At 38.2% G+C, this 13,047-nt stretch overlaps 1 protein-coding gene across 2 annotated transcripts in view; it reads right to left on the bottom strand.

Annotated features, from left to right (window-relative positions):
* Positions 1 to 6,809: 6,809 nt before the first annotated feature.
* ARFGEF2 (ADP ribosylation factor guanine nucleotide exchange factor 2) overlaps positions 6,810 to 13,047 on the bottom strand; it is an 85,484-nt gene continuing 79,246 nt past the window's right edge. Inside the window, exons 36-39 of one of the 2 annotated variants that reach the window (XM_063080526.1) lie at positions 11,245 to 11,413; positions 9,981 to 10,119; positions 8,113 to 8,230; positions 6,810 to 7,426 (exon numbers count right to left, since the gene is read on the bottom strand). In XM_063080526.1, the coding sequence (XP_062936596.1) occupies positions 7,250 to 7,426; positions 8,113 to 8,230; positions 9,981 to 10,119; positions 11,245 to 11,413 (603 nt within the window). In that variant the 3' untranslated portion in view covers positions 6,810 to 7,249. The remainder of the gene's footprint in view (positions 7,427 to 8,112; positions 8,231 to 9,980; positions 10,120 to 11,244; positions 11,414 to 13,047) is intronic. The other variant, XM_063080532.1, reaches the window with a different exon arrangement.

The raw sequence follows: 13,047 nt of genomic DNA, 5'->3' as shown, positions 1-13,047 counted from the left end.
CACTGAAGAAAAAGATGCATTTTTACCACTGTAGCAGTAATACAAGCAATCATCTTAATTATACTAATCTGCTTTCCTGGAATAAACATTTTCCTTCAGTCCTGGGGAGAACAAGCCTGATGACTTTACCATTTTCCATCTCTGAGAGCCAATCACAAAGGAGGCTGGCTGGCATATTGTGTCTGTCTAGCATCTCTGCCAGTTTCTGCAGAGAGCCTTCAAGCTGTGCCAAGACAATCTTGTCTGTGGACACAGCTCTATGGGAGGTGGGGATGATGTCTCCCCCTACCCCCCATTGCCCTTTGCAGCCACCAGAACCAGGCAGGTAAGGGGAGAACCAGGCAGGAGAGGCTGAGTGTCCTCCCTCTGTACTCGGTGCATGGGTGATACCTGAAGACTCCACTGGGATGCACCCTGCCCTCACCCCTGCCGCCCCCCCGACACACACACACCAGCACCACCATGTACATACTCTTGGGGTTTACTACAACTTCTAACAAACTGTGTTGGAAACTTAAAAAAAAAAAAAAAATTCAGCCACTTTGAAGAGCCAGAAACCAAATACTCATTCATGAGGTTTCCTTTTTTTTCTAACACTGATAAGATAATCTGTCTACTGTATGAGAAAGCATTCTGAAAGGACATGTTATCTATTGTGTGCTCCACAAGGAAGATACATTTATGTTTTTATTAACTAATTAATTAATTAATTAAAGATGACTGGTAAGGGGATCTTAACCCTTGACGTGGTGTTGTCAGCACCATGACCGGCCATCCCTATATGGGATCCGAACCCGTGGCCTTGGTGTTATTAGCACCACACTCTCCCGAGTGAGCCATGGGCCAGCACCTTTGTTTTATTTAGATTCAGAAGGATGTGGACACATCTGGTTGTGCTTGGAAAGAACAAGTCTTCTTTTGGCTCAATCTTACTTTTAAAGCCCAACTGAGATGCAGAAGAGTGTCAACAGTTAAAAGTGAGAAGTATCTGATTGTTGTTTCTTACCTTTTTAAGTGGAGGAACTTTTCTTTCTTTTTAAACATATGTGCACATGTTGATAAAATCCACATAGTACAAAACAGGAAAGCACCTGATCCTTCACTAATTAGGATGTGAACTGTCAGTAAAATATTGGTTATTTATGTTCTCTATTACCTTATTTAACATTTTCTTTATCTGATGTCCTCTGAAAGGCATGTTAGTCTCCTATCATGATTCTGGCTTTGTCATTGTTAAAGTGTACTAAGTCTCCCTTTTTTATGTGTTTTTTTTGCCACTGGCTGGCTGGCTGGTTTGGAGATCTGAACTCTTGACCTTGGTGTTATAACACCACGCTCTAACCTACTGAGCAAACCAGTCAGCCCCTGCCTTTGGTTTTAATTTCGAAGTTGTGTTATTGGGTAAATATTAGGTAAGGTTCTTGTCATTTCTTCTTGATAAAGTCTGCCACTTGACAATGTGACATATTATTACTCTTTGGCCCTTTCAAAGCTTTTCTCTTCCAATTCTATCTTGTCAGATACTAAGCACTGTAAGACCCGTGCACCACGCACAAATCCCACACACGCAGGGATGGCTCACTCCACGAAGACCATGAGACAGACACTGCTGCAATCAGGCAAGAGGAGTTTTATTCCAGCATGCTGGGGTCATTTAGTCTCCTGGACAGAAGCGACCACCAGCTTACATCACAAGCACCTTTTATACAGTTTTTCTGAACAGACCTTTGTGATAGGATGAGTTGTTGGTTATCTGTGGCACCTTTAGATTTATGGGTAGACTTTAGCAGGCTGGTACCCCGATAGATTTGTGGCACCTTTAGATTTACAGGTGGGCTTTAGCAGGCTGGTACCCCGATAAGGAACAACGCATTTCTCAATCGTTTATCTTCCCCGGGGTCTGGCCAGGTGGCTTTAGATAAGGAACTAGTCAGTTCCTGAAACCAGGTGGGGGTCATTCCCTTCCTGGAATGTTTAGTGTGCTCGGTCCGCCTGACCTTTATATGGCCCCTTAGAAGCTGCTTTACTTAAAATGTTTTTAGCAAGCATTTATTACAAAACTGTGTATATTAAAGTTACATTTTTCTACAGTTCCCCTACAATTTCTACCTATAATTCCCCTACAGCACAAAGAAAGCTGGAGTATCTGCCACCTAATGACTTTTGGGCCATATACCACCATGCTGAAGGAGGCTTGTTAGAGGAAAGAAGTCACTTTAGTTCAGGGTTTCTTAACCTTGTCACCACTGACATTTGGAGCTGGGTAATTCCTGGTTGTGGGCGCTGTTTAGCAGCATCCCTGGCCTCTACCCACTAGATGCCAGTAGCCATCCTCCCCAGTCCCCAGTTGTGACAACCAAAAATGTCTCCAGACAGACATTGTGAAGTGTCCTATCTGTCTCTTGGGGGCAGAACTGAAGACTCTGAAGACTACTGGTTGGCAACAGACTGAAAAACACTGCGGAATATAAAATCCAGGCACTATCTACTTTGAAGAGATAAACACTCTTTAGAAACCTTTTTCAAAAGAAAAGGCTGTCTTTTTATTCTTCACTGGAAGTACCTGAAATTAGTACTACAGAGATTAGTGGTTTTACTCCAGTTAATGAATAAATACAACAATGTATTAGTCAATTTCAGCAGTGGAATATTTTAAATACAATGACGATTTACAACCTTCAGAAAGAATGTATTCTGAATTCAGAGGCAGTAAATTCAAGTCTAGATTTTCCTGTCCTCATATGTGAGCACCCTGTGTGAACCTCAGAATTGCTTCCCACTCAGTCAATGTCCAGTTGGCTAACCTGCCAGTATTCCATCTGCAATCTTGCCCTCAAAAATAGTGAGAGTAGATTTCTGTCCTCTTGTGAACTAACCACTGGTCAAACTAATGAATACATTGAAGTGGATTCAAAGGATATACAAGAAAATTCCGGGCTGTCTGGTTAGTTCACTTGGTTAGAGTGCTGCCTTGTAACACCAAGGTCAAGGGTTCAGATCCCCCTACCAGGCAGCTGCCAAAAAATAAATAAATAAAAAAGAATCTTCTTATGAGTGGATTTTTTTTCTCTTTCAATTTTTTTTTTGGGGGGTGGGAGTGGGAAAAGAACTTTGCTTATAAAAATTAAGACCCACAATTAAGCTGGCAAGTTAGCTCAGCTGGTTAGAGCACGGCCTTATAAAACCAAGATCATGGGTTCAGATCCCCGTACCAGCCAGCCAGCCACACACACACAAAAAAAACAAACAAAAAAAGACCCATGGTTAATATTCTCATTAATAATTATATTTGTTGGGCCGGCCCGTGGCTCACTCGGGAGAGTGCGGTGCTGATAACACCAAGGCCCCGGGTTCGGATCCCATATACGGATGGCCGGTTCGCTCACTGGGTGAGCGTGGTGCTGACCACACCAAGTCAAGGGTTAAGATCCCCTTACCGGTCATCTTTTAAAAAAAAAAAAAATAATAATAATAATTATATTTGTTTAATACAGAGGCCAAAATTTACCAGCAATTGAGAACAAGCTTATACCTGCTCTAAGAACAAACTCAAACTAACCCAAAACTGTGGCCTGATATATATTTTTAAATTACTACATTAAAAACAGCTTTACTTTTTAAAACTTTATTGATTTACCACCTGATCAAGGCATAGGCTATTTTAACAGTATTATACATAATATTTTTACATAGAAAACTTTACATAGCATTTCATATTATATAATTCTGCTTATTCTTTCAAAAATGTATACATCCATTGGGCAAGGAATGCTTTTCATTAAATTATCAATATTAAATGCACTTAATCATTGTGTATAGATTAAACCAAAGTATTAACTATTAACTAACTTTTAGACATTTTAAAGAGGTAAAATATACATTTTGCACATAAAGAAATATTCGATGTAAATATGCAGATAAAATTTTTAAAAAATTAGAACACTGAGAAAAACTACACCTTTGATGAATGTCTTTTTTTTTTATAGCAAGGATTTCCAGATATATTCGTTCTTTAAAATACCGGCTTTGCTTTCTTTGTTTCCCAAACTGCAAAGCTGCTGATGGCAAAACTCCAGGATTTCATGTGAGTTCAAGCTATGTATACCTTAACAAAATGTTAAAACAGAATTCAGAAAATGCAGTATTAAGGATCCAGCTTCTACTGAAACCAATATCTGTCTGCATCATAACAACAAACATTTGAACGAGATGGTCATACTTGCATTTGTCAGCAGTTCCTTTAATAACTAGAAAGACTCTAAATGTCTAGGCACAATCACAAAAGAACAAAAAAAGTTGAGATTTTTTTTTTTGCATTTTGTACAAAAGTCACCTGTCAGAGGAAAATGTTTCCAGATATATTATTATATAATTTTCATAATGTATGTTCTTTGGTTGTATGTGAGTAGTACAGGGAAAAGGTGAATTTGACTCTAAAGATGCGTATTAGAAATAATATTTCCCATCCACCGTTTGTTGTTAAGTTGCCAAAGCTGGTGATTTCCTTAACAGACAATGAAGAAAAACAAAATTGCTCAAAACAGCAGTACTGTAACAAATAAAAACTTCTCTAGAGACCCAGCACATATAATCAACACTTAAAGCATTCTGAGAAAGAAATAAGGCCTTGGAAAATGCTTCACTCCGCTCCAAAACTTTGTTAAATAAATGGCGTCTGGCCCGATGTTGCCGACTCACACACACCCTTTTCACTAGTGTTTGAGTAGCACAAGCCACATTTACCATGAGAAAGAATAGATTTATTCACAAAAAAGAATTTAGGTTGAATGGCTTATTACTGGAGATACGGAATTTCGTCTGTTTGTCACTGTCTACTGACAAGAAAAATTACCCCGAATGCTTTTACATCCAGTGTTTAAAAGGTCCATTGTTGGTGCAATTCAAATGCCTCATTCAGAAAATTAAATCTTTTTTTTTTTTTTTTGTCATTTTTTCGTGACCGGCACTCAGCCAGTGAGTGCACCGGTCATTCCTATATAGGATCCGAACCCGCGGCGGGAGCGTCGCCGCGCTCCCAGCGCAGCACTCTACCGAGTGTGCCACGGGCTCGGCCCCAAAATTAAATCTTTTAAAAGACAAAGTTAAAAAGAAATTCAAGCCTGAATGTTTCAGCAAGTAATAAAATGCACTGCCACGTTTCTGACTCTGTAAGAGGCAAAAATTAAAGAAAAGGTATGAATAACACTGGAAGAATCTTGCAGTCACATTTGATGAAGAAAATGCCATATGAGAACCTCTAAAAGAAAAAAAAATCTCCAATCAGGGATGTAGCTGTCTGAGAGATGTACTTAATGAATGAACATGGGTGCTCTCCATTTAGACCTTTAGTACAAATATTGATGGAGATGACTGACTTGTTGGGGTGGTCACAAGATACAATACCAGGGAGGAGTAAGTCTTAGAACACAGGTTTCACAGTGTAGTGTGAAGATGTAATGGATTCCACAAGTAAGTCAAGGTGATAACTTTTCCATTCATAGTAAAGTGTTCTTCGCTAGTCCCTTCCTGCTACATTATGTAGTTCCTCTTCTCTAACGTATGTAAATAATATAAAAACCTAAACCTGCTCTTTTTCTTTGGTTGAGAAACTAAAACACTTTTTGGGAAAGTAAAAAGTAGACAGTACTGCTGGCCAAAAAACCCCAAACATTTCTCAAGGCTGTTAAAAACAAATAAACAAAAACATAAGAAATCGGTCTCTTGGTAAGCAAAAGCACCAGAAATTCTTCTCTAGAAAGAAAAAAATATCTGATTTTACAGATAGGTTCCCAAACTACTAACTTCTAAGGCACCAGAGTTGACATCAATACAACCCAATTTACAGGACTAAAGAGCATAGGTAGAAGTCTGAACGTTTTAAATCATTCTGTGTAACACTTTTTCTAATGCTTAGTGCTGCTCTTGGCGAGCAGTGGATGAGGGCAGAGAATGAAGCGTGTGTTCTCTTTCTAACGAACCCAGAATAAATTAAGCTTCCTAATATACTGCCTGCAGGCTTTGGGCCAGGCTTGTATATGGCCCACTTTATATGAGCTGCATCAGAATTAAGTTCTACTACAGTTAAGAGTATTGCACCATCATTAACATAACTAACTAGCAGAAGAGTTGGACACATGCCACCTCCTGCCATTGTCACAGTTCAGCTGTGCTGGCCCCATGACAGCCCTGGTTCCACCCATGACATTTGGCTGAGGAGGTTCACAAGAGCCACCCTTCTCGTGCAGTTACTGTCCCTCTCCTGAAGGCCCTTTAGTGGGGACTGTGCAAAGCAACGATACTAACTCTCAGTACACTCACTCTTCTGAGGTAAAAATAAAAAGGTTTACTCAAAGATTAATGATCTCTGGTTAAATTACTACTTCATTCTCATTACTACTTCATATATTAGATTTCAGAGTATGTGAGATGGACAATGAATTCTGGAAATATTTATTTAACACCCATCCACAAATACTTACTTCAAGGGAAGTTAATCATCTTCATTGTTTATTTTTTCCTATAGATGTTTCTCCCTAAGTTACTAAAACAGGGAGAGCCATGAGGCACTACATTTTTTTAACCTTGCAAGCTCTTAATTCTAACTTAATTACTAAACTCTGCCTTCAACCAACATCTTCAATATCTTTTTGTAAAATACTTTAAAAAATCACTCAGACATTAACAAAACACAAAAACAATCCTTCTTTTCCCTACCTTTCCCCAAACTAATCTAACTACAGATTACTCATAACTGACAAAAACATTCAAACTTCTCTAACATATTCAACACAACAAAAACCCCCAGCATATTTTAGGTGACAGCTGTCACAAGAAACTTTATTAACATACTCTCTAATAATCACGAACCTATACAGCTATATTCAGTATTTTCAAGGCGAGTGATTTCCTCTGACAAAACATTTACAGCCAATCATGGGACTCTGCTAGAAAATGATGGCATTTGCAATGACAGATGTGACAGACAGTTTAATCAGTAATATGGAATGACAGAAATGAAACAGGTGCCTCAGCTTTTGTGTTATCTGAATATTCAACAGTTTAAGGAAATACCACAAGCCTTAGCTGGGGACTTTGATGGGGCCAGTGTACAGGCCATCCTCATCCAGGTCATTCTGAAATCCAAGAGGCTGACTTCTTGATTCTATGTGACCCTTCACAAGATGTGCCAGTTAGAGATGGCATGATGTACATCCTGCAGAGCTGCAGCAGTGGCTCAAAGGGGTCAGGGTTACCATACTGGTGAAGGTGTTGCTGGTACCTCAGATGTCTCCTCTGGAATCCATATCTTATACACAACACCTATCCGTAGGAAGAACTTCCGTAGAACTGCTCGGAGCTCAGGGATCAGATCAAACTGCATAATTTCACACAAGTAGGGGTAGTAGGTTGAAGCATGTGCTTTGAACTTGAAGTGGGAGAGAAGCAGAGAGGTAAAATAAGACATGGAACTATTTTTTTTGCACCGTTTCTCAAAAATATTCACCTTACCCTGGAACTTTTTACAGTATCAGTGCTTTTTCTTGCTATTAGAAGGTTGTTGCCAAAAAAGCTTGTGTATTTAAACTTCTTTTAATTTTATTTGGATAGTCTTGCTACAAAAACCAATAGCTCATTTTGTAAAGTAAGTTCCTAGGTCTAAACCAGTGCTTCACAATCTTAACCCTCGCTTCCCACACTGAAAATCATTGTACTGGGCTGGTCCGATGGGAGTGCATTATAAGAACTTATTAGCGTTAGTGTAGCTAAAGTGGGTACAACTACCCCCCGCTAAATTTACAACAAATTTATAACTGCTAAATTTCATTGTGTTTAAAAAAAAAAAGAAAAGAAAATCACTATACTGTTCCTAACAGCAACACTGGTGGTTTAAACTTCAGCCTTTCTCAATTGACGTTCTTCAGGAGAAAAAGCCCTAATATCCCAAGGCATCCATTGTTTGTAAGGAATTAACTTCTCCCCTAGTGCATCTAGAATGGGGCAAATTATATAGCCATCCCTGGGAGAATTGAGAAAACAGTTACTTCAAATTCTGAGTGAAAAGCCAACCCAAATCTTATATCCTAGAAGAGACATCAATTTACTTGTTTATACCTTTTCATCGTTTATTTTGAGGGTTTTGGTTAAAAGTAACAACAAGAGACTTGTCCAGGCCTCCCGATGGCTTTCAGAATTCACTGTGATGAAATAGGCAAGAGCTTCACTGCACACACTAGAAGAATTAGAGATGGGGGAGGCACATCAAACAACTGGTCAACATCTCACATTCAGTGGAGAACTATTTATTCTTGCAACAAGTATTTATTGAGCATCCGCTTTGGCTGTGCCTTCTTGGGCAAATCACTGAACTTCAGATTCTTCAGTTGTAAAATGGAGAAAAACGACTGTATCAACTCAAGAAGTTATTGTGAGGATTAAATTAAATAAGTATGTTAAATGACAGCTTAGCTCAGACCTGGCACATGGCTAGGGCTGGGCGCAATCAATGTTTGCAGCACAATAAGCACAAGAAGAGCTTATTATTCATAGTTAATTATATAACTGCCTTTCTCTCTCCTCACAATCACATATAATTGCTTCTTTTAAAAAAAACATACTTTATGTTAAAAACTTGACACCCTTTAGAGACACTTTATGAGACTATGTAGGTAATTCTCTTTTGTGCTTGATTTACATTGAAATGAGTCATCAGTGTCTCCTTTAACTAATTAATCCTTTTTTCAGTTTATGACTTGTTATATGTTCTCATTGTAAGACAACTGGAAAGTATATAGAAGCATAAAGGAGAAAAAATAATTCTATCATTCTAAGGGACATCTGACAATATTCTGGCATATTTCCTTCCAGTTTTTTCCCATAATTTTTTAAAAAACATTGCAGGTAAATACAGTTTTGCATCTTGCTTTTTTTGGATGAAATTTATTTTTTATGAGTGTGTTCCCATATCAAGAAAAATAATTTTCAAAAAATCTTTTGGCAGCTGGCAAACACAGGGATCTGAACCCTTGACCTTGGTGTTAAACACCGTGCTCTAAACAACTGAGCTAAACTGACAGCCCCCAAAACTTCATTTTTAATGGCTGTAAATATTCCATCACAGAATATACTATAATTTAGTCATCCATTCCACAGCTGAGCTATCTAAAAATTTTTTTCTTTGTAAGTTACATCTGCAGTGAATATTCTGTATGGGAAACTTGATTCCTATTTCTAAAGATTTGAAGTAGATTCCATAACAGTAGAATTACTGAGTCAAGGAGAATGAACATTTTTGGGCTCTTGGTATATAATTCTGACTGCTTTCACCTAATCTTAAAGGAGTAAAAGGAGCATCTTGTTGATGCCCAGGAAGCTGGGTGGCAAAGATCTTTTCTGTCTGGGGCTTTCTTACTGGTGTCCCACAGTCTCCCCATTGGTGCAATTCTGCAAATTGATGTAGACATATCCTGGTATCCATATGACTCTAATACTTGCTTTAAAAAAAAAAAAAAAAAAGATGACCAATAAGGGGATCTTAACCCTTGACTTGGTGTTGTCAGCACCACGCTCTCCCAAGTGAGCTAACCAGCCATCCCTATATTGGGATCCAAACCCGTGGTCTTGGTGTTATCAGCACCTAGTCCAAGGTGACCTGCCCAAGGCCACAGGGCTCCAGCCAGAGCCAGGACTTCACTCCAGCCTACTGACTTTGAGGTCAGAGCACTTTTCACTGCCCATGTTTTTGTGCCTTAAGGAGGATTTATGAGTGAAACAGATGAGGTTCAGCCCTTTTCAGAGCATTAAGAGAAGTGAAATGGAATAGTCACCAAGTAGAAGGAAAAAACAAAAAGGAAAACAATTGGTGGGTGGGGGGGCTCTCAGCATGTAAGTACTTTTCTCCTACACTTTCCAATTCACAGTACTGTTGTGATGCATTTTGTATATGACAGATATGAAATTTAACTGAAAACCAATCTTCTTACGTTAAAAGTCGCCGCTGTATTTGTTCCCAGGAATCTCTGCGGTTCTCATCAACATACATTCGAAACAGGATCCTCAAACAACAGGCCAGGCTGCTGGTTTCTTGCTTCAGAAGATTGGGTTTAGACTTGCCCTTAAAACCTAGAGATCAGACAGTCATGCACCCTTTTAGGATAATGCTGAGAAATTGTGTTGGAACTAGTAACCTAGTTATTTTAGGAAACACTGAAACATCTCAGATTCTTAATACAGCTCAATTATGATATCAGATGAAGGAAGTCCTGAGTCTCCAAAAGTCATCCTCTGTATAAGATATACTTCATTCCTCAACGCCCTGAACTGTTCTCGACTTTGCTCGTTGGCTGCTGAAGCCACTAGTCTCATCTTCTCAAATCTAACAGCTCTTAAGAATTCTAGCATCTGGGGATTGTGGAGTGACTTGTCAGGTAAGGGACATAAAGAATAATTACGATCTGTAATAATCAATACGCTAACAAAAAATAAAAAAATTTAATTAATGGGGAAAAAAAAAGAATTCTAGCATTTTTCTAAGTTGCAAGATTTTTTTCCCCACAAAGCATATATAGGAACACTTTTTTTTAAACAAAGAAGTACCAATCAGCCAAAGAGATTTGCAAACCACTCTGATAAGCAAACCCTATTATAGGCAAAAACATAAAACATTTGGATATCTTAAAGCTATAGAGAAAAATAACATTCTTTAATTGTAGATTAAAATAGTCATTTGGGGAGAAAATTAAAGTAATGGTAACACGATAAAAATGATATAAAATATTACTTTTGTGCAAAGTTCAAAATAACGAGAATCTCACCGTCACACGTGAAAAAAATATATGTATATTCACCTCCAGGATTTAGGTACTTATTTTTGGAGGAAGGAAAGAAAGAGAACCCCTAAAATCCTCAGAAAATATATGAATATTTTTTTTTTATCCTAGACTACCACTCTTTTTATATCATATTTAACTTTTAATTTAATGTAAATTTCATTGACTTGCTAGATCAATTCAATTCTCTAACTTTCAAACTGTCTTTTCATCAAATACTTGCTGAGAATCTACCATGTGCCAGGCAGTGTTTGTGGTACCCGGATGAAATCTACCCAGCGTTTCCTTTCCCCCTTGATCATGAAAATATCTGGTAAGTTATTCCCTGTGTTTAAAATATCAGGAATTTCCCAAAGGCATTAATGTTTTAGGATGATGACCACTGTGGCCAGCTATCCTATCTGCTGTGTGGCCTTACCTGCTCGCCACAGGACAGTCCGCTGCTCATAATTGGAGTTGAAGGCCTTTGAGAATAAATGGGACTCCTGCAAGCAGTCCAACAGCTTGAAGAGATGCTGGGAAGACATGTACTTATACATGCCTTGATCCTCTGTCTCTATGTGGATATCTGCATCCAGGGTGTCTTGCTAGAGGAGAAAGGATAGGAGGGCCAAGTGAAAAAGGTGGAGTGGTTTTGGGCATTGCGACAGCAGAAAAGGAAGTCGCCACTCTTAAAAGTCATCCTCTCTATAAGATACGCTTCATTCCTCAGTGCCCTAAACTAGTTCTATTTAGACTCTGCTCACTGACTGTTGAAGGAACATACTGATGGTGGGCTTGCCTGGCCAAAGTTACAGTTTTGTCAGTGCTGTCTTTGTTGCATAAAGAGGAGTGTGTGTTTCCAATTATTTTACAACAGGATTACTTCTCTATTTTATAAAGAAATTGAAAAACAAGAAAATCAAAATGCAATATGTGTGATAAAAGGTGTGAGTCTCAAATATTCCAACTGAAAGACAGAAATTGGCAAAGTCCAAGTGGCATCTTTGGCCTCAATCAGGTGACTGCAGAATTGAATAAGCTCAATGACTGTGTTTTCAAATGTGAAGGAAAAAAACCTTCAATACATGTATGAAATGCTTGGAAATTTTATTGAATGTGTGGCCTAAAACCCGAGACATAATTTGGGATTTATATTTCTTGAGAACTATAGGAATGAACCCATCTACTTTATAAGCCGCAGGTTATAAAAGGGAAGAGTATGCAATACTGCCCAAATTGATTCACAGATTCAACCCAATCCTTATCAAAATCCCAGCTGATTTCCTCACAGAAATCGACAAGCTGATCCTAAAATTCATACGGAAAGGCAAGCGACACAGATTAGCCAAAACAATCATGAAGAAGAAGCACAAACAAAGCTGGAGGATTCACACTTCCCAACTTCAAAACTTAGTAAAAAACTACAGTAATCAGAAAAGTATATTATTGGCATAAAGACAGATACATATCAATGGAATAAAATGGACAGTCCAGAAATGAATCCTTACATTAATGGTCAAGTGATTTGCAACATGGGTGCCAGGAAAATTCAACAGGCAAAGAACAGACTTTATAACAAATGGTGCTGGGGTATCACATGCAAGAGAAAGAAGATGGACCCCTACCTCCCATCCTATACAAGAATAAACTCAAAAATGGATCAAAGAGCTAAATGGAACAGCTAAAATTAGAAAACACTTAAGAGAATACAGAGCCCTAGCCTAAACCTTTGTGATCTTGAATTAGTCAATGCTTTCTTAAATTTGACACCAAAAGCACAAGCGGCTAAAAAAAAAATAGGTAACTTGGACTTTATCACAATCAAAAACTTTTGTGCTCCAAAGGATACCATCAAGAAACTGAAGAGACACACAAAATGGGAAAAAATAGCTGCAAATTATATATCTGATAAGGGATTCCAGAATATGTAAAAACTCTTCCAATTCAACATTAAAAGATAAATAACAATTTAAAAATGGGCAAAGGATCTAAGAGGACATTTCCTAAGATAAACAAATGACCAATAAGCAAAAGAGAAACTCAATATCATTTAGTCATTAGGGAAATGCAAATCAAAACCACAATGAGATACCACTTCACATTTACTAGGATGACAATAATAATATATTTTTTTAAAAGGGCAAAACAACCATTGGTGTGGAGAAACTGGAACCTTCACACATTGCTAGTGGGAATGTAAAATGGTGTAACAACTTTGTAAATAGTCTGGCAACTCTCA

Source organism: Cynocephalus volans, chromosome 1 (assembly GCF_027409185.1).
Source record: "Cynocephalus volans isolate mCynVol1 chromosome 1, mCynVol1.pri, whole genome shotgun sequence".
In the NCBI taxonomy this organism is placed as follows: Eukaryota; Metazoa; Chordata; class Mammalia; order Dermoptera; family Cynocephalidae; genus Cynocephalus; species Cynocephalus volans.
The sequence above is the reverse complement of the archived record's forward strand: the minus strand, read 5'-3'. Positions and strand labels throughout refer to the sequence as shown.